Source organism: Eleutherodactylus coqui, chromosome 6, assembly GCF_035609145.1.
Source record: "Eleutherodactylus coqui strain aEleCoq1 chromosome 6, aEleCoq1.hap1, whole genome shotgun sequence".
Classification (NCBI taxonomy): domain Eukaryota; kingdom Metazoa; phylum Chordata; class Amphibia; order Anura; family Eleutherodactylidae; genus Eleutherodactylus; species Eleutherodactylus coqui.
The window spans coordinates 71,055,905-71,081,348 of record NC_089842.1 but is presented as its reverse complement, the minus strand read 5'-3'; the positions used below and the strand labels follow the sequence as shown (position 1 = coordinate 71,081,348).

The window sequence follows — 25,444 nt, the reverse complement described above, 5'->3', positions numbered from 1 at the left end:
TCCATATAGGGAGTCCAGTACTGTGAATACAGCATTATTGTTGGGGGCCCTGTTACAGGTTTTGAATTAGGGCCCAGTAGCTTCAAGTTATCCCCCTGCATTAAGGGGTTAAGAGAAGTTGGGGCCCCAAGATAAACTTTTGCACCTGGGCCCATGAGCCTTTAGCTTCGCCCCTGGTTGGAAGATAAATTCTCCCCATAGTGTGAAAATGTAGCCTCTTATAAAACAGAAATGTAAGTATTTTCGGATGAAATAAGCACATAACAGCTGATAACAACAGCCAGGAGTGGTTTACTGATGGAGGGCAGTTTACACAATGCATCATATTGCTGAGTGTCACGGCCGATCTGCAGTGCTAGGAAGAATCTGCTACATGGTGGTATGTTCACTCTTCAGTCATATAACCCAGTGGTAAACAGGCATAGGAAATACTGCGAGCTATCTGCAGATGATCACATCTTTACATTAGGATAATGCATATTTATATTTTCATCATACAGGCAGATACATACAATTGTCCAGAGAAACTGAAATTCGGCTGTGCTGAAGCAATTTTGTCTTGTCTGGGGATTTTGAGGTAGTTTGTAAAACAGGATCAGCTCCCCAAGGGAAAACCGTGCGAAACACATGACAATGAGAACCAGCAGCTTGCAAAAAAAAGAAACCAGTACAGTATGCTTTTGTTTCTTTAACTATACTGCCATCTTGTGGTGAAATGAGTAGCTGCGAGCTGGATAATCAGAAATCACAGTGGGTTCACTCCGGCATTGTGATTTTCAGTCATAATTCCATCTCTCTGTTCTATTTTTGGAGCAGAGAAACGGAATTAATACGGAAATAAACATTTCCATTTTTTTTTCTTAGTTTTCAATGGTTTTTTAAAAAGAAATGAAAGCAAACAGAAAGCCTTCAGGTTTCTTCTGCTCCGTTAAGTTTCTTTTTATTTTAATTGACCAAAACTGCACAGTTTTTCCTGTTAAAAAAGGACATCTGATAGAACAGAAGCTAATTGAAAGCTTTCCATTTGCTTTGAGTTTAAAAAAAAACAAAAAAACATTGAAATCAATAAGAAAAAATGGGAAACATTTATTTTCTCTTTCATTAAGTTTTTCTACTCCAAAAACGGAACAGAAAAACAGAATTATGCTTGAAGGCCTTAACACGGTGTGAATGTGTCCTAAATTGAGAAAATAATAGAATATCATTATTGTTCTTCGTTTGCGTTTTTTTCCACAGGTTTCTCGAGAGGGCCAGTCTCACGATGTTAAGTTCCCTTAAGTTGTGTATTTATTACACAGAAGCGCAAGCAGTCCTCCTTACAAACGATATCTCCTTAGTCCATTGTATTCAATAACCGTAGATTTCGTTTTCTACCCAGCCTGACTCTGTACTTCTGCCATACCTGTCGTTACAGAGCTCGTAGAGTTCGTTAGTGACAAAGCCGCTTTCTGTGCTGGCTAGAGTAACAAATCCGCTCTCCGAATGATGTCCTGCTATGTTGTCATAATCGCCTGAGAGGTTATCAGCAGGTGACAATTCTCCAGAGAGACCTCGGAAGGACGTGTTCTGAATATCTGGTCTTGTGCCTGTTAAGTCTGCTTCCGTCTGCTTCTTAATGACATTGTAGATTTCCAGGCTTGGGCTGTTCCGCCGGTTTGGAGCTAACCAGAAGCTGGGCTCCTTAACTGATGCTTCATGTCTTACTTGTTTCCTTGAAGAAAACAAAATACCTCTGCATTAAACCCAAATCAGAAAATATCATAAAATGACAAATTTTCTATTATAGAATCTCTAAGTATATTATAAATAGTAAATCTCCCACCTATGTCAAGTGTATGTTAATAGGACCCCATATGCTGTCCTTTGGTCAGTCAAAACAAAGCATGCAATAGACAGCAGTTTCCAACCTGCAAACATGACAGCTGTTGCATAACTGCAACTCCCAGCAAGGGGCTGTCCAGCCATACTACAAGTTATAGTTTTGAAAATGCTGGAGAGTCACAGCTGAAGACCACTGCACTAGTATTGGCCTGGTGAGTTGGCCCCTTAAAGATGATACACTATTAAAAGTTTTTTTACAGTTGCAATCAAAATTATTTAACCCTGTGAATAGAACCCATCATAAGAGCAGACATTTGCAAATCAGATGTTGTCTTAAGCACACCTGATGCAACTAATTAAGGGCTTCATTAGTTGTATCAGGTGTGCTTGAGATAAAACACATCAAGTAGCTGGACTGCTTATGGCTTTGCTGACTGTGATGTCTGATTGCATGTTAGAAGTATGGCAACAGAGTGGTCCAGAATGTTAAGAAAAGAGATCATTGTTTTACACAAACAAGGAAAAGGATACAAAGAGATAGCAAACTCAGAATGTTCCTAGAGATACAGTTGGAAGCATAGTTCACAAGTTCAAAGTTAAAGGAACACTGGTTGCACTACCTGCATGTGGCAGAAAGAGGAAACTATCACTAGCTACCACCAGATTCCTGAGGAGACAGATGCTCAAAAACCATCAGGGGACTGCAAAGACCTGCAGCAAGATTTAGTGGCAGCAGGCACTGAGATTTGTGTTTGCACAGTAATGCGCATACTAAATGCTGATGGTTTCCATGTTCAAACTCTAAAACACATGTAACTCTACTGACCCAAAAGCACAAGAAGAGTCAGCTTCAAGATGCTCAAAGTCATATATATATAAGTCACAGAAGTTTTGGGGATCCTGTTCTTTGGGGTAATGAAACAAAACTGAAACTTTTTGGTCTTATGGACCAGCGGTATGTCTGGAGAAGGTAGAATGAAGCATACACTGAAAAGAATACCCTGCCTACAATGAAACATGGTGGTGGCTCAGTGATGTTCTGGGGCTGCTTTGCTTCCTCTGGCACTGGAAACCCTCAGTGTGTGGAGGACAAGAAGGATTCAATCAAGTATCAGGAAGTCCTAGGAGTAAATGTCATCCCTTCTCTGAGGAAACTGAAGCGTGGACATCCTTGGACCTTCCAACAGGGCAATGATCCCATACATACCTCAAAGTCCACCAAGGCTTGGATTGGAAAATACTAGAGTCATCACAGTTGCCTGACTCAAACCCCACAGAAAACCTCTGGTGGCATTTGAAGAATACCGTTTCAGCACACAAATCCAAGAATATTAGTGAACTGGAGGTCATTGCCCATGAGGAATGGGCTAAAATACCTCAGAAACATGTCAGAAGCCGGAATCTGGATATGCATCAGATTTTCAGAAGGTCGTAAAAGTAAAAGGTGCTTCTCATGAAGGGGTTGAATAATTCTGAAACTGCAGGAGTCATTAAAAGTGATATTTTGTGTTGAACTTGGAGAAACCACTTGTTATATTAGTTGTGTTCAGCTATTTAAATTGTTTGTCTTTTTGCAAACAGGTGAAAGTTTGTAAATTTGGCAAGTAAACCTGATTTGCAATGGGGGTTAAATCATTTCGATTGCAACTGTAACTAGGCCAGTGCTACCCAAACGAGGTGCTGTGGCACTCCAGCTCTCCAGATGCATTAATATACTGTAATGCCGGTGGTCACAAGAAATTCAACCTGAATTCTCTAGCAGATGCGACAAACACTAGGCATGTCTGCTAAAACTACCGCTCTCATTGCCACGCTGCCCTCCAGAGAGGAGCATGAGATGCGCGTGTGGAGACTATTATGTGTCTGCCATGGATCAGCACTCTCTATGTATTTCTAGGATGGTGCTGGGCTGTGAATATAATTACTTCAAGGGGACGGATTACTTGGAATGATGAAGCACTGTATGTGATTACACTTACTGATGATGGGGTCTGAAATAATACAGGGGTCTAATTAATTTAGGGGTCCCTGTATCTCCCATATTACTTGTTTTTCCATAAGTAGGCCAGTTTCAGATGCAGCAGATTCTACACCTCAAATCCGCAGCAAGTTACGGTACAATACAAATGGGTGGGGTTTTCATCATCAACAGGAACGGAAATCAGGGCATGCTGCAGATTTTCTAATCCACAACACACAACCCAACCACAACCTTGTGTTGGGGAAATGCAACAGATGTTACGCTTTGCAGCGCAAAGAGTGTAAACAACTGCAAAATATGCTACAATATCCGCATGTAAGATATGAAAATTTTGCTACAGATTAATTGCAGATTTGCAGTAGATCCTCAAAGGAAATGTTCTACCATGTCTATATATAGCCTAAATTGGCAGGGAATCCCAGAGAAAATTTCAAGTGGGAGGTCTCCACCGCTCACTAGAGATGAGCGAACGTACTCGGTAAGGGCGATTTCGCAATCGAGCAGCACGATTTTCGAGTACTTCACTACTCTGGTGAAAAGTACTCGGGTGCGCCGGGGGTGAGCGGGGGGTTGCAGAGGGGAGTGGGGGGGAGAGGGAGAGAGAGAGGGCCCCCCCCCCTGTTCCCCGCTGCTACCCCCCGCTCCGCCCCTCCCCCCCTGCCCCCCAGCGCACCCGAGTACTTTTCACCCGAGTAGTGAAGTACTCGAAAATCGCGCTGCTCGATTGCGAAATCGCCCTTACCGAGTACGTTCGCTCATCTCTACCGCTCACCATCAATGAAATCTGACATCATCCATTGACAGTGTTCTAATTGGACTTAGTACAAGGGAATGGAGGAAAGTAGAGAGACAAGTTGTGAGAGAGTCAGAGGGGCCACAGCTGCAAAGCTATCGTGCAGCCCCATTGACATGAGGACATGACAGGTCACCACCGTCTCACTCTTAAAACGGACTACACTGGTCAGCAGGGGCTGGAAAATCATAAACTTCTACTGCCCTGTCTTTACCTAATGAGCCCATTCTTCTTCACAATTGGGTTCCAAAGTTATCCTGCACCGTATGCAACTCACCAGGGAAGAGTTATCTGGCCATGAAGAGTCTCGCTAATTCATGAACCGCTGAACTAACCACAAGCCCTTTCTCTTGGTAGGCAGGATTTCCTGTGTGATGGGGGATGTCCAATAAGCTGTCCATGAAGAGGAAGTGGTCGTGGTTAGCTTTGCAGCTCATGGATCGCTGGACTCCTCTTGGCCAGATGACTCTTCTCTGCTGAGTTGCATACGGAGCAGAATAACTTTAGAACCCAATTGCAGAAGTACATGGGCTCATTAGTAAAAGAGAGGGCATTAGAATTAATTGATTTTTCATCCCCTGACAATCCAGTGAGATTTGTTTTGGGGTGAACTGGTGGTGGTATGTTTTTTTTAAGGTTAGGGTGCTCTGTACTAGTTCTCATAATTAGCAATAGTGTTTGCATCTGTACTGTTCATACATTTCTCTTAAACATTAATGCAAATGTACATGTAAAACTTGCCTCCTCTCTATGATGCAGCAGCACAACACTCCAATGAATATCAGCAGCAGCGTCAGAACGGGGATAGTTGCAATAAGGATGAAATGCAGATTGGACTCTAAGAAAAGAAGACAAATTATTTCATCTACAAACACCTTAAATTCAGAGCTGTCATTCAAGCTCAACCTAACAAGATGCCCGCGCCCCATACCCTGCGCCCCAGAGACTACAGTGCAGTTTTGCCTATTTGATATAAATAGTTCTCTTGGTGCAGACCTCCAATCTAGTGCCAAGTGTATACAGCAAAGCAAGTGTGCTAAACTATATTGTCTACTGATAATACACTCATTGCTTATGTCCCTCTTTTCCACCACTTTGTTATTAAAGGGGGTTTCCTTAGGATAAGCCATTACTATCAAATGGTCTACCAGCACCCCTGCTGATCAGCAGATCGTCGTGTCCCCTTTATAGTTTACCAGGCACATCGCTCCATAAATTCCATAGTGGCTGTGTCTGGTATTGCAGTTCACTGCATCTCCTTCCCATGTAAGTGAGTGGGTCTGAGCTGAAATACAAGGCTAAAAAAGTACAGAGCTCTGGAGGGTAAAGGATAAGGGAACAGGGCTTTCACTGAGGGGATGGCCCCCTCAATTAGCTGATCAACAGAGGTGACGAGATCAGAGCCCCACCAATTAGATATGTTTGGGTGACATGGGAATACCCCTTAAGAAGCCTTAGGCATATTCAGTCTCCTTTACCCGAGATATCCCAGTCACCAGTAGTGGTGAAACAGTGGCCTCCCACCTACTAGAAAGTGCGTACAATGAGAGTTAAGTCATATATGTGTCCAACTCTCCACTGTAAACAGAAGGGCATTCAAATGTAACATGTGGCCCTAGGATGGAGTCAAAGGCTGCATCTGAGGCTCCCATAGTGTGCTACTATAGGTTGACTACTACTAAAATAGACTGTCCAGTGGATATTAGGTTGGCAGTCGGATATGATCAAAGTACAACAGGTTTCTCTCCTTTATCTCTTCATCCTCCCTATACATTACACGCTGCCATGTGTGACGCCACATAAGAATGCAGCCCATTTATGAAATTCTAGCCAATGTCATTGCTAGATATCAATGTATCCAGTTTTATATACCTCCCAGTTAAAGGAGATGTCCCGAGGCAGCAAGTGGGTCTATACACTTCTGTATGGCCATAATAATGCACTTTGTAATGTACATTGTGCATTAATTATGAGCCATACAGAAGTTATAAAAAGTTTTTTACTTACCTGCTCCGTTGCTGGCGTCCTCGTCTCCATGGAGCCGACTAATTTTTGGCCTCCGATGGCCAAATTAGCCGCGCTTGCGCAGTCCGGGTCTTCTGCAGTCTTCTATGGGGCTCCGTGTAGCTCCGTGTAGCTCCGCCCCGTCACGTGCCGATTCCAGCCAATCAGGAGGCTGGAATCGGCAGTGGACCGCACAGAAGAGCTGCGGTCCACGGAGGAAGAGGCCATCTTCAGCGGTGAGTAGAGAAGTCACCGGAGCGCGGGGATTAAGGTAAGCGCTCCGGTGAGCTTTCTTTACCTCCCTGCATCGGGGTTGTCTCGCGCCGAACGGGGGGGGGGTTGAAAAAAAAAAAAACCCGTTTCGGCGCGGGACAACCCCTTTAAGTCCTATCATACCGTACATTCACCAATACACAAGGCTGAGCAACATAACTGTAACTGCTTAGGATTACATTTTTATGTCCTATCTTATGTAATATGTATTGACGGAGGACGTCCGTTACCTTCAGCGTCTTTAGCTGTCTGATTGACATTCTTTATGGAAACATCCGGGGGTCGGCTGGCAACTGGTTCAACATCTTTAAAACAAGAATAATTGAAATGTACTAAGAATTTACCAGCAGTTTCTTCTCTTTAGAGATATCCATTTGGCATGTACTGTATGTGATGGGAACACTTTTAGCAGGACTAATACACTGATACAGAGTGCCGGGTCCGAGCAGATGGAGCCTGACACACAGATTCTCTCTTTGGTGGTCTCTGAATCCCTTGTGTCATCTATCGCCCCCTTCACTAGGCATCAGTGTATTAGTTTCACCAAGAGTGTTCGTTTAAAGGGAATCTGTCACAAGGTTCATGCAACCCAAACCACAGGGGCAGCATGAATCCAGGACAGGTATACAGAAAAAAACAAACAAATACACTTTGAAGTGTCACTTGAGAACCGAGCTCTGAGTTTCGGAGGTGGACAGCGCCAGCTTCTTCCCACCTGTAGCATGAAGACTGACAGCTCTCTCCCTATACACAAAAGCAGGGCTGTATTTACACTACTAGTACAGTTTTTATTGATATTTAGAGTTTAATGTCTCAAATGTACTTTGAAATGAAAGCGGAGAACAAATAAGTTAAGATGAATAAAAATAGTGGATTAACTTTGTTTCACTAAATTAAATTTAGATTTTTGGACTCTTGAAAGTAGCCCCCTCTAGCTGATGTAACAGCTTTATACAATGGAGGCATTTTCTACAATTACATTCAGAAATTCCTCAGAAAATTCCTTCCAATATTGTTGCAGAGGTTGTAGGTTGCTTTGCCTTCACTCTTCTGTCCAGTTCATCCCAAAGAAGCTCAATGGGATTTAACCCTTTCCAATCCAATGTCGGGCCTGCCCCGACATCATAATTTCCCTCCACAGCTCAGGTCCGACACTGCAGGGCAGAAGTGCATCTGTACCCGATCGTTAGACACATCGGGTGCAGATGCACTACTGCACTGATACTCATCAAGCACCCCTGAGGAGAAGGCAGAAAGGGTTTTTAACCCTTTCTGCCTTCTCCTTTACACATTACATAGCGCTCAATAAGCGCTATGTAATGCAGAGAGATTCCTGCCGGCGATCATGTGACCGCCAGTGTTAACTGACCCCCAGCGGTCCCATGAACGCCGAGCCGGGAGCCTGCGCCGTGGAGGGAATGCGGAAGTAATACTTCCGCATTATCCTTCTGCCTCCCGGCCCGGCAATCATGTGACCGCTGGGTGCCACCTGACCCCAGCGGTCACATGATCACTGAGCCGGGAGGCAGAAGGGAGAATGCGGAAGACGCCGGACAGGTAAACAGGTCCCCTCACGGTGCAGTGAGCACCTGCACCCTTCTGAACTCTGTCAGTTCAGGAGGGTGCAGGGAAAATTTATTTTTTTCTCATCCATTCTCCCCAGCTCCAATTTATTTGGAGCTGGGGATAATGGATGAGAAAAAAATAAATGGATTAGAAAGGGTTAAGTCTGTAGACTGTGCAGGCCGTTCCATTCTTTCAAGCCTCACAGCTTCTTCTTATCTCCTTATGTTCTGGATCATTGTCTTGTTGTTATATGCACCCCTGACCAACTAGGCGTACACCAGAGGGTATTGCATGGTGAGTAAAAATGCGGTGGCAGACCTTTTTGTCCAGGTTGCCAGTCAGCCCGTGCAAGTTACCAACTTTGGAACCTTGAAAAGAGCCCCAGACCATCAAACTTTCTTCTCAATGTCTGACAGTTGGTGTCACACACTCAGGAACCATCCTTTCATCTACCTGACAGTGTACAAAAGCCCTGTGTGATGTACCAAATATGTCAAATTTTATTTTATCAGTCCATAAGACCTTTTTCCACTCTTCAGTAGTCCACTAGAGGTGCTGTTTGGCCCAGGTAAGTCTTTTTATATTGCAATCTTAGCAGTGACTCTACCTGTCAAGCCTGCAGATAGAAGTCTTCTCTTAACAGCTGAGATGGAAACTGTGCTGCGCTTGAAGATTTTGTGCTGTGAAGCGCTGATCACACAAACTGTTGACTCCAGTTTCCAAGTGCCTTTTGATGGTATAAGAAACTGTACGGACTGCCACCTTGGCTTTCTTGGCAATTTCTCTGTAGGACAGACCTGCAGTTCTAAGGGTTATAATTAGAGATGAGCAAACGTACTCGTCCGAGCTTGATACTCGTTCGAGTATTAGCGTGTTCGAGATGCTCGTTACTCGTAACGAGTACCACGCGATGTTCGAGTTACTTTCACTTTCATCTCTGAGACGTTAGCGCGCTTTTCTGGCCAATTGAAAGACAGGGAAGGCATTACAACTTCCCCCTGCGTCGTTCAAGCCCTATACCACCCCCCTGCAGTGAGTGGCTGGCGAGATCAGGTGTCACCCGAGTATATAAATCGGCCCCTCCCGCGGCTCGCCACAGATGCGTTGTGAGATAGCTGAGGGACAGTGCTATAGTGTTGGAGCTGCTGTAGGGAGAGCGTTAGGAGTTAGTGTAGGCTTCAAGAACCCCAACGGTCCTTCTTAGGGCCACATCTAACAGTGTGCAGTAGTGTGGAGGCTGCTTTTAGCAGTGTTGCACATTTTTTTTTTTTTGGTATATCGGCCGTGCAGAGCATTGCGCCCTGCAGTAATACTACAGGGACAGAAGTGGTGGTTAGGCAGGGAGAGTGTTAGGAGTTAGTGTAGGCTTCAAGAACCCCAACGGTCCTTCTTAGGGCCACATCTAACCGTGTGCAGTACTGTGGAGGCTGCTTTTAGCAGTGTTGAACATTTTTTTTTTTTTGGTATATCGGCCGTGCAGAGCATTGCGCCCTGCAGTAATACTCCAGGGATAGAATTGTGTAGGCAGGGCCAGAAGACATATATTATAGATTGAATATACGCAGTGGTCCTTTTGAAAAAAATATTTGAAAAAAAACTAGTTGGCCTGCCTGTCACTCTGCTCAGTGTTCTGGGTCTGTGTCTGCTGCGGGTTGTAGTTCTCCAAATATATAGGCAGCCAGCTAAGTGTTACAGCAGGCGTGCGCCAAATTATTTCCTGGCTCTGAAATCACCGCTCTGTTGCACTTAATAACAGTGCAACACTGCAGTTCCGTGACACACACATCAGGGACAGAATTGTGTAGGCAGGGCCAGAAGACATATATAGATTGAATATACGCAGTGGTCCTTTTGAAAAAAATATTTGAAAAAAAACTATTTGGCCTGCCTGTCACTCTGCTCAGTGTTCTGGGTCTGTGTCTGCTGCGGGTTCTAGTTCTCCAAATAAATACGCAGCCAGCTAAGTGTTACAGCAGGCGTGCGCAAAATTATTTCCTGGCGTTCCGTAAGCGAACTCAGCCTACAACCACAGGCCAATAAGCGGCACATTAAATTACAGTGTTGTGTTTCTGCATTCCTGGTAATACAGCATGCTGAGGGGTAGGGGTAGGCCTAGAGGACGTGGGCGCAGCCGAGGACGCGGAGGCCCTAGTCCGGGTGTGGGCACAGGCCGAGCTCCTGATCCAGGTGTATCGCAGCCGACTGCTGCGGGATTAGGAGAGAGGCACGTTTCTGGCGTCCCCACATTCATAGCACATTTAATGGGTCCACGCGGTAGACCCTTATTAGAAAATGAGCAGTGTGAGCAGGTCCTGTCGTGGATGGCAGAAAGTGCTTCCAGCAACCTATCGTCCACCCAGAGTTCTGCGCCGTCCACTGCTGCAACTCAGAATCCTCTTGCTGCTGCTCCTCCTTCCTCCCAGCCTCCTCACTCCATGAAAATGAGACATTCTGAGGAGCAGGCAGACTCCCAGGAACTGTTCTCGGGCCCCTGCTCAGATTGGGCAGCAGTGGTTCCTCTCCCACCAGAGGAGTTTATCGTCACTGATGCCCAACCATTGCAAAGTTCCCGGGGTCCGGGGGATGAGGCTGGGGACTTCCGGCAACTGTCTCAAGACCTTTCAGTGGGTGAGGAGGCCGATGACGATGAGACACAGTTGTCTATCAGTGAGGTAGTAGTAAGGGCATTAAGTCCGAGGGAGGAGCGCACCGAGGATTCTGAGGAAGAGCAGCAGGACGATGAGGTGACTGACCCCACCTGGTTTGCTACGCCTACTGAGGACAGGTATTCAGAGGGGGAGGCAAGGGCAGCAGCAGGGCAGGTTGCAAGAGGCAGTGCGGTGTCCAAGGGTAGAGGCAGGGCCAGACCGAATAATCCACCAACTGTTTCCCAAAGCGCCCCCTCGCGCCATGCCACCCTGCAGAGGCCGAGGTGCTCAAAGGTCTGGCAGTTTTTCACTGAGAGTGCAGACGACCGACGAACAGTGGTGTGCAACCTTTGTCGCGCCAAGATCAGCCGGGGAGCCACCACCACCAGCCTCACCACCACCAGCATGCGCAGACATATGATAGCCAAGCACCCCACAAGGTGGGACGAAGGCCGTTCACCGCCTCCGGTTTGCACCGCTGCCTCTCCCCCTGTGCCCCAACCTGCCACTGAGATCCAACCCCGCTCTGAGGACACAGGCACTACCGTCTCCTGGCCTGCACCCACACCCTCACCTCCGCTGTCCTCGGCCCCATCCACCAATGTCTCTCAGCACACCGTCCAGCCGTCGCTAGCGCAAGTGTTTGAGCGCAAGCGCAAGTACGCCGCCACGCACCCGCACGCTCAAGCGTTAAACGTGCACATAGCAAAATTTATCAGCCTGGAGATGCTGCCGTATAGGGTTGTGGAAACGGAGTCCTTCAAAAGTATGATGGCGGCGGCGGCCCCGCGCTACTCAGTTCCCAGTCGCCACTACTTTTCCCGATGTGCCGTCCCAGCCCTGCACGACCACGTCTCCCGCAACATTGTACGCGCCCTCACCAACGCGGTTACTGCCAAGGTCCACTTAACAACGGACACGTGGACAAGCACAGGCGGGCAGGGCCACTACATCTCCCTGACGGCACATTGGGTGAATTTAGTGGAGGCTGGGACAGAGTCAGAGCCTGGGACCGCTCACGTCCTACCCACCCCCAGAATTGCGGGCCACAGCTCGGTGGTGGTATCTGCGGCGGTGTATGCTTCCTCCACTAAACCACCCTCCTCCTCCTCCGCAACCTCTGTCTCGCAATCAAGATGTGTCAGCAGCAGCACGTCGCCAGCAGTCGGTGTCGCGCGGCGTGGCAGCACAGCGGTGGGCAAGCGTCAGCAGGCCGTGCTGAAACTACTCAGCTTAGGAGATAAGAGGCACACGGCCCACGAACTGCTGCAGGGTCTGACAGAGCAGACCGACCGCTGGCTTGCGCCGCTGAGCGTCCAACCGGGCATGGTTGTGTGTGACAACGGCCGTAACCTGGTGGCGGCTCTGCAGCTCGGCAGCCTCACGCACGTGCCATGCCTGGCCCACGTCTTTAATTTGGTGGTTCAGCGCTTTCTGAAAAGCTACCCTCGCTTGTCAGACCTGCTCGGAAAGGTGCGCCGGCTCTGCGCACATTTCCGCAAGTCCCACACGGACGCTGCCACCCTGCGCACCCTGCAACATCGGTTTAATCTGCCAGTGCACCGACTGCTGTGCGACGTGCCCACACGGTGGAACTCTACGCTCCACATGTTGGCCAGGCTCTATGAGCAGCGTAGAGCTATAGTGGAATACCAACTCCAACATGGGCGGCGCAGTGGGAGTCAGCCTCCTCAATTATTTTCAGAAGAGTGGGCCTGGTTGGCAGACATCTACCAGGTCCTTGGAAACTTTGAGGAGTCAACCCAGGTGGTGAGTGGCGATGCTGCAATCATTAGCGTCACCATTCCTTTGCTATGCCTCTTGAGAAGTTTCCTGCAAAGCATAAAGGCAGACGCTTTGCACTCGGAAACAGAGCCGGGGGAAGACAGTATGTCGCTGGATAGTCAGAGCACCCTCCTGTCTATATCTCAGCGCGGTGAGGAGGAGGAGGAGGAGGAGGAGGAAGATGAGGAGGAGGGGGAAGACACAGCTTGGCCCACTGGTGAGGGTAGACATGCTGCTGGCCTGTCATCCTTTCAGCGTGTATGGCCTGAGGAGGAGGAGGAGGATCCTGAAAGTGATCTTCCTAGTGAGGACAGCCATGTGTTGCGTACAGGTACCCTGGCACACATGGCTGACTTCATGTTAGGATGCCTTTCTCGTGACCCTCGCGTTACACGCATTCTGGCCACTACAGATTACTGGGTGTACACACTGCTCGACCCACGGTATAAGGAGAACCTTTCCACTCTCATACCCGAAGAGGAAAGGGGTTCGAGAGTGTTGCTATACCACAGGACCCTGGCGGACAAACTGATGGTAAAATTCCCATCCGACAGCGCTAGTGGCCGAAGGCGCAGTTCCGAGGGCCAGGTAGCAGGGGAGGCGCGGAGATCAGGCAGGATGTACAGCACAGGCAGGCCAACACTCTTTAAGGCCCTTGACAGCTTTATGGCTCCCCAGCAAGACTGTGTCACCGCTCCCCAGTCACGGCTGAGTCGGCGGGAGCACTGTAAAAGGATGGTGAGGGAGTACGTAGCCGATCGCACGACCGTCCTCCGTGACGCCTCTGCCCCCTACAACTACTGGGTGTCGAAGCTGGACACGTGGCCTGAACTCGCGCTGTATGCCCTGGAGGTGCTTGCTTGTCCTGCGGCTAGCGTCTTGTCAGAGAGGGTGTTTAGTGCGGCTGGGGGAATCATCACAGATAAGCGTACCCGCCTGTCAACCGACAGTGCCGACAGGCTAACACTCATCAAGATGAACAAAGCCTGGATTTCCCCAGACTTCTCTTCTCCACCAGCGGACAGCAGCGATACCTAAGCAATATGTAGGCTGCACCCGCGGATGGAAGCATCGTTCTCTATCCCCATCAAAAACGGGGACCTTTTCGCTTCATCAATCTGTGTATAATATTCCTCCTCCTCCTCCTGCTCCTCCTCCTGAAACCTCACATAATCACGCCGAACAGGCAATTTTTCTTAGGCCCACAAGGCTCAGTCATATAATTTTTCGAAACAATTTTTATACGTTTCAATGCTCATTAAAGCGTTGAAACTTTCACCTCCAACAATTTTTAGTTTAACTGGGCTGCCTCCTGGCCTAGTTACCAATTAAGCCACATTAACCAAAGCGATTAATGGGTTTCACCTGCCCTCTTGGTTGGCCATGGCCAATTTTTCTGATGTACATTAGTACTGTTGATACAGCAATTTTTGTGGGCCCTCGTCTACAGTGTAATCAAATGAATTTTTAGCCCACCTGCATTACAGCTGACGTTACATCCGCTGTGATGGGCAATGCAATGGGATATTTTTATGTACCGCCGGTGGCTTCCTGGCACCCACCCATGCTGTCGGTCCACACGGAGTTGTAAATGCATCTGTTTCCACTTCTAAAGAACCCCAGTCTGACTGGGGCATGCAGTGTGGGCCGAAGCCCACCTGCATTAAACATGACATTACTACCTCAGCTGTGTTGGGCAATGCAATGGGATATTTTTATGTACCGCCGGTGGCTTCCTGGCACCCACCCATGCTGTCGGTCCACACGGAGTTGTAAATGCATCTGTTTCCACTTCTAAAGAACCCCAGTCTGACTGGGGCATGCAGTGTGGGCCGAAGCCCACCTGCATTAAACATGACATTACTACCTCAGCTGTGATGGGCACTGCAATGGGATATTTTTATGTACCGCCGGTGGCTTCCTGGCACCCACCCATGCTGTGGGTCCACAGGGAGTTGTAAATGCATCTGTTTCCACTTCTAAAGAACCCCAGTCTGACTGGGGCATGCAGTGTGGGCCGAAGCCCACCTGCATTAAACATGACATTACTACCTCAGCTGTGATGGGCACTGCAATGGGATATTTTTATGTACCGCCGGTGGCTTCCTGGCACCCACCCATGCTGTCGGTCCACACGGAGTTGTAAATGCATCTGTTTCCACTTCTAAAGAACCCCAGTCTGACTGGGGCATGCAGTGTGGGCCGAAGCCCACCTGCATTAAGCACGACATTACTACCTCAGCTGTGATGGGCACTGCAATGGGATACATTTATGTACAGCGGGTGGGTTCCAGGGAGCTACCCATGCTGTGGGTGAACACGGAATTCCCATTGCGGAGTTGTACGTGCCTGTGACTATTTATAAAAAACCGCGGTCTGACTGGGGCGTGCAGACACCTTGACAGAATGAATAGTGTGTGGCACATAGGTTCCCCATTGCTATGCCCACGTGTGCAGCTCCAGATGGAGGTGGCACAGGATTGGATTTCTCATTGCTTCTGTACAGCATTGTGGGCTATCGCCCCGCCCCTTTTAAAGAGGGTCGCTGCCTAGCCGTGCCAACCCTCTGCAGTGTGTGCCTGCTTTTCCTGTGGCAGACGCCCTTATAAATGGACATGAGGGTGGCGTGGCATGTGGGCAGCTGAAGGCTGGGCAGGGACAGTTTGGTGTGCGCTGTGGACAGTGGGTCGTGGGGGGGGGGGGGAATTGGCAGCATTGTGGCTTAATAGTGGGACCTGGGAACTTGAGATGCAGCCCAACATGTAGCCCCTCGCCTGCCCTATCCGTTTCTGTGTCGTTCCCATCACTTTCTTGAATTGCCCCGATTTTCACAAATGAAAACCTTAGCGAGCATCGGCGATATACAAAAATGCTCGAGTCGCCCATTGACTTCAATGGGGTTCGTTACTCGAAACGAACCCTCGAGCATCGCGAAAAGTTCGTCTCGAGTAACGAGCACCCGAGCATTTTGGTGCTCGCTCATCTCTAGTTATAATGCTCTGTCTTCTTTGGTTAATTGTCTTTTTCTTGCCATTATGATAGCAATGTGTTCTGTCCTGAAGAGTAAATCTGTCCAAATCCTTCCCTAGAGGTTATTGTAATGCAGTCTGTTCCAACACTGGTTATATAGAATCAGAGGGTTTACAAATAATCTACAAACATTGAGACACCATTGGGAATAGTTTGCATCCCATTTCAAACCACAATTTGCTTTCTGTACTACAGAGCAGCCGTCCTTGATATGTTCCCTGAAAAAAGGCCCTTTAATTAAAATCATAAAATCAGACTTCTGTTGTGCTTCAGGTTAACATTTTATAATATTTCTATGTTTTTAACTTACTTTTGAACCATTTCACATTATTTGCTGGATCTTAATTGTGTTAATGTCAGAAATTACTGCAAAAATGGAAGAGTTCTAAAACTATTGAAGGTAGTGTACAGTTCATGCTGCCCTGGCACGAAGCCTGAATACATCCCTAATAACCCTTTCCAATCCAGTGTTGGACCTCGTCCGACATTGTGATTTCCCTTGCACAACTCCCATGTCGGGCGAGGTCCGATACGTTTCTAACACTATACAGAGGAGAGCTCTGATGTCAGAGGCGGTTCTGTATATGAATATTTCACTATGCAGAAGAAACAGCTCCAATGTCAGAGCTTTCTACTGCATATGTATATTAAAAATAGTGCAATGCAGGATTGATAATAGGAAATATTTTACTACTTTTTATTTTTTCAAATATCTAATGAAACTTGTTTGACTTAGTTTTCCATTTTTTTTCAGTCCCCACTGGGGACTTGACCTTGCGAACTTGGTTCACTCATAAAGTAAAAAGCAGTCTATGAGGCCCTGCTTATGGTAGTCCCCTATGCCACTAACACATCTCCTCAAGTACTAGCAGTCACTCTGTGCTCCTGACCACCTCCCCCAAATAATACTAGGCACTTTGTAACATGCATTAAACATTTCATATTTTTAATCAAAATTGTTGTAGCTTTATTTTAACCCCCTCCTCACCACCACCCCTCCAGCACACTCTGTACTGCAAAGAGCTCTAGTCTTCTGTAAAGAGCTCTGCGCTGCTGTAAAAACGCATGGAAGGCGGTATGTGCACCCAGATTCATCCTCCCACCTCCTCCACTCTAGTGTGCTTTTGTGTAGTAGAGGATCCAAGAGGGAGAGGTTAGGGGCATCCCTGAAGCAACACTGAGTTCTTTAGAGAAGAAACTAGAACTCTTTACAAAAAAACTGATTGAAACTATGCTGTCAGTGTGGCCATGAGTGAACAACGTCCTCCGCTGGCAATATTGCTTGTAAGGCCAGCAAGGAGGGGCTTAAAAATAAAGTAATTAAAAAAAAAATCAGCTGGCCTGGAGCCGCCCTAGGCACTGGACTTCCGGTGTCTAAGAGTAAATACAGCCCTGCACAAAAGAGGAGAGAGCCATCAGTCTACAGGGAGAGGCCAACGCAGACGGCTTCCATGACTCGGAGCTTGGATCGATAGTCAAACTGTGCTTTTATTCTGAAATGCCATATCTGTGCTAAATGCATATCTGTCTGGTTCGGACAGCAAGAACATTGAGGCAGATTCCCTTTAATTATACAAAAACAAATCATTAAAGGGGTTGTCCCGCGGCAGCAAGTGGGTCTATACACTTCTGTATGGCCATATTAATGCACTTTGTAATATACATTGTGCATTAATTATGAGCCATACAGAAGTTATAAAAAGTTTTTTACTTACCTGCTCCATTGCTAGCGTCCTCGTTCCCATGGAGCCGACTAATTTTCGCCCTCCGATGGCCAAATTAGCCGCGCTTGCGCAGTCCGGGTCTTCTGCAGTCTTCTATGGAGCCGCTCGTGCCAGAGAGCGGCTCCGTGTAGCTCCGCCCCGTCACGTGCCGATTCCAGCCAATCAGGAGGCTGGAATCGGCAATGGACCGCACAGAAGAGCTGCGGTCCACGGAGACAGAGGATCCCGGCGGCCATCTTCAGCGGTAAGTATTGAAGTCACCGGAGCGCGGGGATTAAGGTAAGCGCTCCGGTAAACTTTCTTTACTTCCCTGCATCGGGGTTGTCTCGCGCTGAACGGGGGGGGGGGGGTTGAAAAAAAAAAAACCCGTTTCGGCGCGGGACAACCCCTTTAATGTATGTGGGAAAGTTCTCTCTACTGCAATAAAAAGAGCACACATGATGTGATTAGTTTTCACATACTTACCAGCCGATGACCCATTCCGAATGGGGGGATGTGTTGACTTCACTGCTAAATAAAGAAAAGACACAAGTTTTAAAACCAGATTCCTAGTCAAGGCGGATTATATTACGCTCTACAGTGATGTTCTATGTACATACCTCCCAGCATTTGCATCCCGATTCACAAGACATTTTTAAGCCCCACACAGATTTGCATAGGAAAGCCTACAAAACTTCCTCAGCATGCCCATTTTCATGCATATCTATCCAAGCCCCCCCAGTTTGTGACCGCTTTCATGGGATAATTGAAAAGGATGCAGAAATGTTAAATTCTCAAGTACTGAACATATATACAATGGGTTCGGAAAGTCTTCAGGCCCTTTTACATTTTATTATGTTTTGGCCTTGTGCAATTAAAAAAATAAAGTCAGGTTTCCCAATCATTTTGCACTTAATACTGCATAATGACAAAGTGAATACAGAATGCTACAAATCTTTGAAAATTATAAAAAAATAAGAACTAACATTTTGCATTGACATAAGTATTCACACCCTGTGCTCAGTACTTAGTTGAAGCACCTTTAGCAGTGATTACAGCCTCCATTCTTCTTGAGTATGATGCCATAAGGTTTACACACCTGGATTTGGGGGTTTTTGCTATTCTTCTCTGCAGATCCTCTCCAGCTCTTTCAGGTTGGATGGGGGCTGTCTGGGGACAGACATTTTCTGGTCTCTACAGAGATATTTGATTGGGTTTAAGTCAAGGATCTTGTTTCTCAGTCTGAGAGCCCTTCAAGTGCTTTATGCCAAAATTCAGGCAGGCTGTCATGTGTCTTTTACTGAGGAGATGCTACTGTCTGGCCACTCTGCCTAGATTGGTGCAGTGCTGCAGTGACCTTCTGGAAGTTTCTCCCATCTGTACACAGAATGTTTGCAGTACATTCAGTGTGACCATTGGCCCTTCTCCCCCGATTACTTAGTTTGGTGGTTCAGCCAGGTCTAGGAAGAGCCCTGGTTGTTCCCCTCCTCTTCCATTAAAGAATTATGGAGGCCACTGTGCTCTTGGGAACTTTTTGTAGTCTTCTCCAGATCTGTACCTAAACACAATCCTATCTCTGAGCTCTAAAGGCAGTTCTTTCCTCCTCATGGCTTGGTTTTGCTCGGATATACATTGTGAGCTGTGACACCTTACATAGACAGGTGTGTGTCTTTTAAAATTATGCCTAGTTAACTGAATTTACCACAGGTGACTCCAGTCAAGGTGAAGAAACATCTCAAAGATGATCAAGCAAAATGGAAGGCCGCAGAGCTAAGTTTTAAGTGTCATACCTAAGGTTTCTAAATACTTTTACAAATCTTTGTAAATTTTTAACATTGTTTCCACTTTGTCATTATGGGGTATTGTGCAGACTAATGTGGGGAAAATTAAATTCTTTTTATATTTGAACAAGGCCACAAAATAACAAAATGTAAACAAGTGAAAGGGTGTGGAGACTTTCCAGACCCCCTGTATATCAATAACGCGAACAGAAGCAAATTTAAGGGTTGTTTCCTTTATTTTACTTTGGGTTGTTTCCATCACGGTTTCAAATAATACTTTATACTCTTCTGTGAACGCCCAATAATCCTGTACAGTCTCCAGGCTTCTTGGATATGATGCTACAAGGTTTGCAACCTGGATCTGGGGTTTTTCTGCCATTCTTCTCTACAGATCCTCCCAAGTTGTGTCAGTTTAGATGGGGACTGTCTGTGGACAGACATTTTCAGGTCTCTCCAGAGATGTTTGATTAGGTTCAGGTCAGGGCTTTGGTGGGACCCTCAAGGACAACACAGAGATGTCCCTCAACCACTCCTGTGTTGTCCTGGCTGTATGCTTAGGGTCATTGTCTTGTTGGAAGGTGAACATTCTGCCCAATCTGAGGTCCCTTGTGCTCTGGATCAGGTTTTCATTAAGAATATCTCTACTTTGCTCCATCCAGCTTTGACTTTCCCAACAAACTCTGACAGACTGTAGTTATAAAGTAATACTGGGTGTTGAAGTTTGCTTAAGAGATAGAGGGCCACAGATTTGAAATCATGGATCCAGGGCAGAAATAAACAACCTTTTCTGTTCTAAGGGCCATGGTTTCAGTTTGGATCAATCCCAAGAGCCACAATAAAACTTAAAGTAGTATTACCACCTAAGACATCCATGGCATATAGAAATTATGTCCTGAATATCTGACAGGTTGGAGTTCTGAAGTGGAACTGGCACCTATTGAGAGAATACTGGTCTCCCTCTCCCTTGTTCACACTCCAGAAAAGAGATGATGTATGCGGCAATCTTTAGTGTAGTTTACGTGAGAAATGTTTTATTGCCCCCATAAAAGTACAATGAAGATAGTGGCTCTCATGCATGACTGCTTCTCCACCTTATCTCATTTCTGGAGAGCTACACAAGGGTCGAGAGACCTCGTTGCGCTGATATACGGTGGTCCTGGAGATTGCCACATAATGTCTTTGCCCCATGCTACACACTACTCCTCTCTCACATACAAAATCCATGCGAGCAGCCATCAGGCACATGTCTCTAACCAGATGGTTGGGGGCACACAGAATGGTATTGAAGATTGTACACCGGTGAGCAAGGGAGTGGTATGGAATTGGATGAAATGTTAATGATTTCTCATAATAACCGAGACAAGACTGACCTTCTGAATATTTACATATGAAATTGTTCTTCATGTTGCATCGGTCATCATTCCATTGGAACATATACCGTCCACCAACACCAGGGGGAGCAAACGGCTGGTAGTACATGACTACACAGACCTCACTGCCACACGATGGTTCATCCGCATACCAGTTCCTGTCAAATGAAAAGTTTAAAATTCTTACAAATAGTAGCAATAGACTATAACCTGCATGTGCGCCAGAAAAGTAACACTATCCGCTCTAGAGGAGTCCTGGGATTGTACATGGATATGGTTTTTTCAGTGAAAGTTACTGAAACTTACACAAAAAGTCAATAATGTTCTTAAGGCCCTTCTACATGGAACGATTATCGTTCAAAAAAATCATTCAGACGAGCGAAGGTGAGCGATAATCGCTCAGTCTAAATGTAGTCAACGACCGAACGATAAATGATAAATAGTTCGCTTTTTGCTCATCGTTCATTTTACGCAGAAATAAAAATCATCGTTGGCTCGTTCACTAATTGTTCAGTTCAAACAGCAATCGTTCAGTTGTTCTCGCTCACTTATAAAGCAAATGTGAACAACTGAATGACTTCTCATCTGAACGAGCCAGTGATGTATCTGTATAAACAGGCCGCCCAAGTGAACGAGCGGACTCTGACATGATTCGCTTGTTCAAATGATATATCGTTTGGTGTAAACGGACCCTTACTAAAATAATGGAAGACCCTTTCCTTCCACTGGTCAATTATACACTGAATGGCCATTTTCTTTTTTAAAGATATGATTGGAACTTCGCTGTTTGGAAATTAGTCCTGTGACCCCGGAGTGCAGCATAAAAATGAACACATTTTCAGTGGATCAGTTTCAGTGTGAATCCACATTAGATGGGAAAAGTCCAGCCAACTGAGCGACTTATAACAAGGTCCGGGCATTGTGGCTAGACTAGCCGGAGTCAGGATTTCGCTGCCAACTGTGTCAGGTTTTCTCATGCAGCAGTGTGGAGAGTATTCTAAGAATGGCGTAATCAAGGGAAAACATCCAGTAAAAGTGGGTCCTATGGACATAAACAACTCGTTAACTAAAGGGATCACAGGAGGATGTCAAGAACTGTTCTGACAAACAGGTGTGCAGTCAAGCAAATTGCAGTGAAATAGAATTGGTGCTCCAACTAACATGTCCGAACGCATAACTTATTGTTCCTATATGCCAGGGCAGTCAAACTCATTTTAACAGAGAGCCACATTAGCCTTATGGTTGCCTTCAAAGGGCTGATTGTAATTGTAAGCCCATTTGGTAATATTGACCCCCATAGCGACTCCAGTAAAAATAGTGACCCCCATAGTGGCCCCCTTAGCAAGTGTCCCCCTATCGTGGCCCCAGTAGTAATAGTGACCCCCATTGTGGCTCCAGTAGTAATAGTGACCGCCATAGTGACCCCAGTAGTAATAGTGACCGCCATAGTGAACTCAGTAATAATAATTATTCCCATAGTGGGCCTAGTAGTAAGAGAGACCCTCATAGTGGCCCCAGTAGTAACAGTGACCCCCTATAGTGGCCCCAGTAGTAACAGTACCCTCTATAGTGTCCCCAGTAGAAATAGCGTCCCCTGTTCTGGACCCAGTAGTAATAAGTGACCCCATAGTAGTCCCAGTAGTAAGGGCAACCCCTCTATTGGCCTCGGTTGGGCAACATCCCTACAAGCATTTCGCTCACCTATGTTGAAGTCCTGGTCCAGGGGCGGCAGCAGCCATTGCTGAGTCTGTGATATTGACCTCTCCGCTTGACATCTACACTGCATAAAGGATGGCGCATGCTGATGCCGGGTGTGTGTGGGTGGGGATAGAGGTCAGTGGTCACAGACTCTGCACTACTACCACCAGACTGTAGCTGCAGGCTAGTTGGGTGGAATGGCAGTTAAGTTGCCGGACAGCTGGTGGGCCATGCAAGATGAAGTGATGGGTTGGATTTGGCCTATAGGCCTTAAGTTTGACATGAGTGCTTTATGCAAGTGGAAGATGGAACAATGCCTCTGCAGCACCACCTAGTGAAAGGCAACATTCCTGCAGGTCAATATCAGACCTTTTAACAAATCTTGTAACAACAATGACTGGGAATCCAAAGGCAGAGCTACTCCAGAAGGAAAAGATAAAGAGTGCAGACTGGCTGTTTTAGGATTACCCCTTTCCCCCCAAACAGCCTGTCTGTGTACAGTTTATCTTTTCCTTCTGGAGAACACTCTGGCTTTGGCTTATATTCCGGTCACTGTTACAAGGCTTATTAAAAGGCTTGAGATTGACTTGCAGGAAAGCTGCCTTCCAATACATGGCGCTGTAGAGGCATTGTTCCATCTTCCCATTTCCATAAATTTCCTAGAGAAGCATGGATGGCTTTATAAGTCTCCTGACTAGCTTCTCTCCTTAAGGAGAAACCATACCCTTCCTGACTTGTCATTCCTTAACATGGATGGGCTATGACAGCAGACGACCAGTTCCAGCACCATTGCGGTCTATGAGAAACAGGAAGACAAGACTCAAGTGGGCAAAAGACCACAAAAATTAGACCACTGAGACATGGAAAATCATCACCTGGTCAGATGAATCCACACTTGTGTTGCACCGTGCTGATGGGAGGTCAGAGTTTGGCACAAGCAGCATGAATAGATGAACCCTTCCTGTCAGCTGGTCAGAGAATGTCAGTACCTCCATCTAGTTTGCCCTAACTACAAGGACGCTTTCTTGTCCAATATTCCTGCAGAATGAGTTAAACACCCAGTGGAATCTATGCCACCACAAACTGCTGTGATTCTAAAGGCCACAGCAGGTCCAATGTGCTACTAGATGCAGTGTCTAATAAAGTGGCCACTCAGTGTAAGTGCTGACTGCTCCGGACAATGGTTGTATACCAGCCGAGGAAGTATTGTGCAAGCACATATCACAGCATTTTTAGACACTGTCTGGCGTTGCTTTCTGAGCAGATCTGGTACATTAGTTTGCAATACACCCATAGTTTATCTTCTACATCATGTGGTCATTTTCTGAAATCATGGCTCTTGTGTACGACTGTAATGGCCAAAGCTATCAGATACTAACAGCCAACAGATACAAAGCACAATTTATGGCTCACGTGTGTCCAATTATTGTATGTTATGTGTATTTCCAATGTCCTTTTTAGCTCCAAATTATATTTTGATTAATTCTTGTAAAGACTGGAACTCCATTTTTCAGGTACAGACCTACCAATCTTCTGCCTAGCTGTAGATTATAAATTATACGGTAATCGGTTTTTTAAAAAAATGTACAAAAAAAAAAAAAATTATATTAGGATTAAATTAGTGATATATTATGTGGCGCAGAGTGTAAGCTATCGCTCATGACCTGAAGGTTGCAAGTTCAATCACTGCATGGTTCAGGTAGCCGGCTCATGGTTGACTCAGCCTTCCATCCTTCCGAAGTCGGTAAAATGAGAACCCAGCTTGGTGGGGGGTAATAAGTAATAATTACCTGAAAGCGCTGCAGAATAACTTGGTGCTATACAAATAACAAGATTTGTTTATTTTTTGATTTAAGATTAGTAACTGATTGGAGCATTCCTGATTATGTTCAATGATTATAGTGTTATATATGCTTCCATGCAGGTCATTTATATGAAGGCGTTTCTAGATTTCCTATTTTTTAATAACATTATGAAAGATTGTCAAAATCGATGTGGTTTAAAAAAAAGGATTGTTACGTAATTCATCATCTTTTAAACTTATCAGCTCTATGAGTTTAGAAAAGGGAGGCATGTATGTTTTTCTTTTCCAAGAAGGTCATGAAAGCAAGTGTTTTTACAAAGGCGTAGCCTTGGTGTTCCAGACAGTCATTTGGAACGCATAAGTATAAAACGTGATGACGCGCACGCATCACTCCTTCTAGCGTCATCACGTTGTAATCCCTTTGAGGTGAGATGTGTAGGACACATTGTGTGTGGTTTTGTCACCGCCTGGTGACGTCGGCCGTGGCAATAACTGTTAAGTCGTGGTGTGGTGTCACCGCGTAGTCACGTCGTGAGGCAGAAGAGCTCTAGAGCGTATTTAAGAAAGGGAAATTAACATATAAGGATGCTTGAAAAATGGGGGCTGTTGTCCCGAAACGCGTTGCATCGTGCAGGATATTTTCTATTTATGTTATGTTTTAATTGTTTGTTTGTTCGCTTGTTTAATAAATTAGTGCCTATATATATTTTGGAAGATCGTGAATTGGACTTCTCGCCTGGGGAGGTATTTCAAGGCTGTTTCATTCAAAAGGGGGGGTCTCCAGGGAGGGGACTTCCCCACGAAGTAAGTGCTTTTCTCATGAATTATTGAAGAAGTTTCGTTACACATCCCATCCAATAAGGAGCGCAGAATACATATGTTGTTTTCTCTCTGGTCACATTTCCTGGGTTCCTGTATTGAACCTGGTGTTCAGGTTTCTGCGGCTCACCAGAAGGCTCTATATGGTTAAAGGAAGGGATCTGCTTGGAATTGATTATGTGGAAGATCGATCCCTGAGGTGCAGCGGTTGGTTTCTTCCTTTATTGGGGGGACAAGACCCCAAGCACCAGGTGAGTCTCCTCTACTTTTTGAACAATTTTTGAATATATTGAAAATCATATACCTTGAGCGCTATTCCTGATATATGTGTTCTCAGGATCGGTGAGGGGCACAGTGCTCAGACCCTC

The 25,444-nt window shown here is 46.1% G+C and overlaps 1 protein-coding gene across 1 annotated transcript in view; it reads right to left on the bottom strand.

Annotated features, from left to right (window-relative positions):
* Positions 1-271: 271 nt before the first annotated feature.
* The window catches only part of LAYN (layilin), a 40,664-nt gene continuing 15,491 nt past the window's right edge, over positions 272-25,444 (bottom strand). Inside the window, exons 3-7 of the mRNA XM_066606966.1 lie at positions 20,756-20,913; positions 18,091-18,135; positions 7,103-7,177; positions 5,337-5,433; positions 272-1,711 (exon numbers count right to left, since the gene is read on the bottom strand). Coding sequence (XP_066463063.1) covers positions 1,348-1,711; positions 5,337-5,433; positions 7,103-7,177; positions 18,091-18,135; positions 20,756-20,913 — 739 coding nt within the window. The 3' untranslated portion in view covers positions 272-1,347. The remainder of the gene's footprint in view (positions 1,712-5,336; positions 5,434-7,102; positions 7,178-18,090; positions 18,136-20,755; positions 20,914-25,444) is intronic.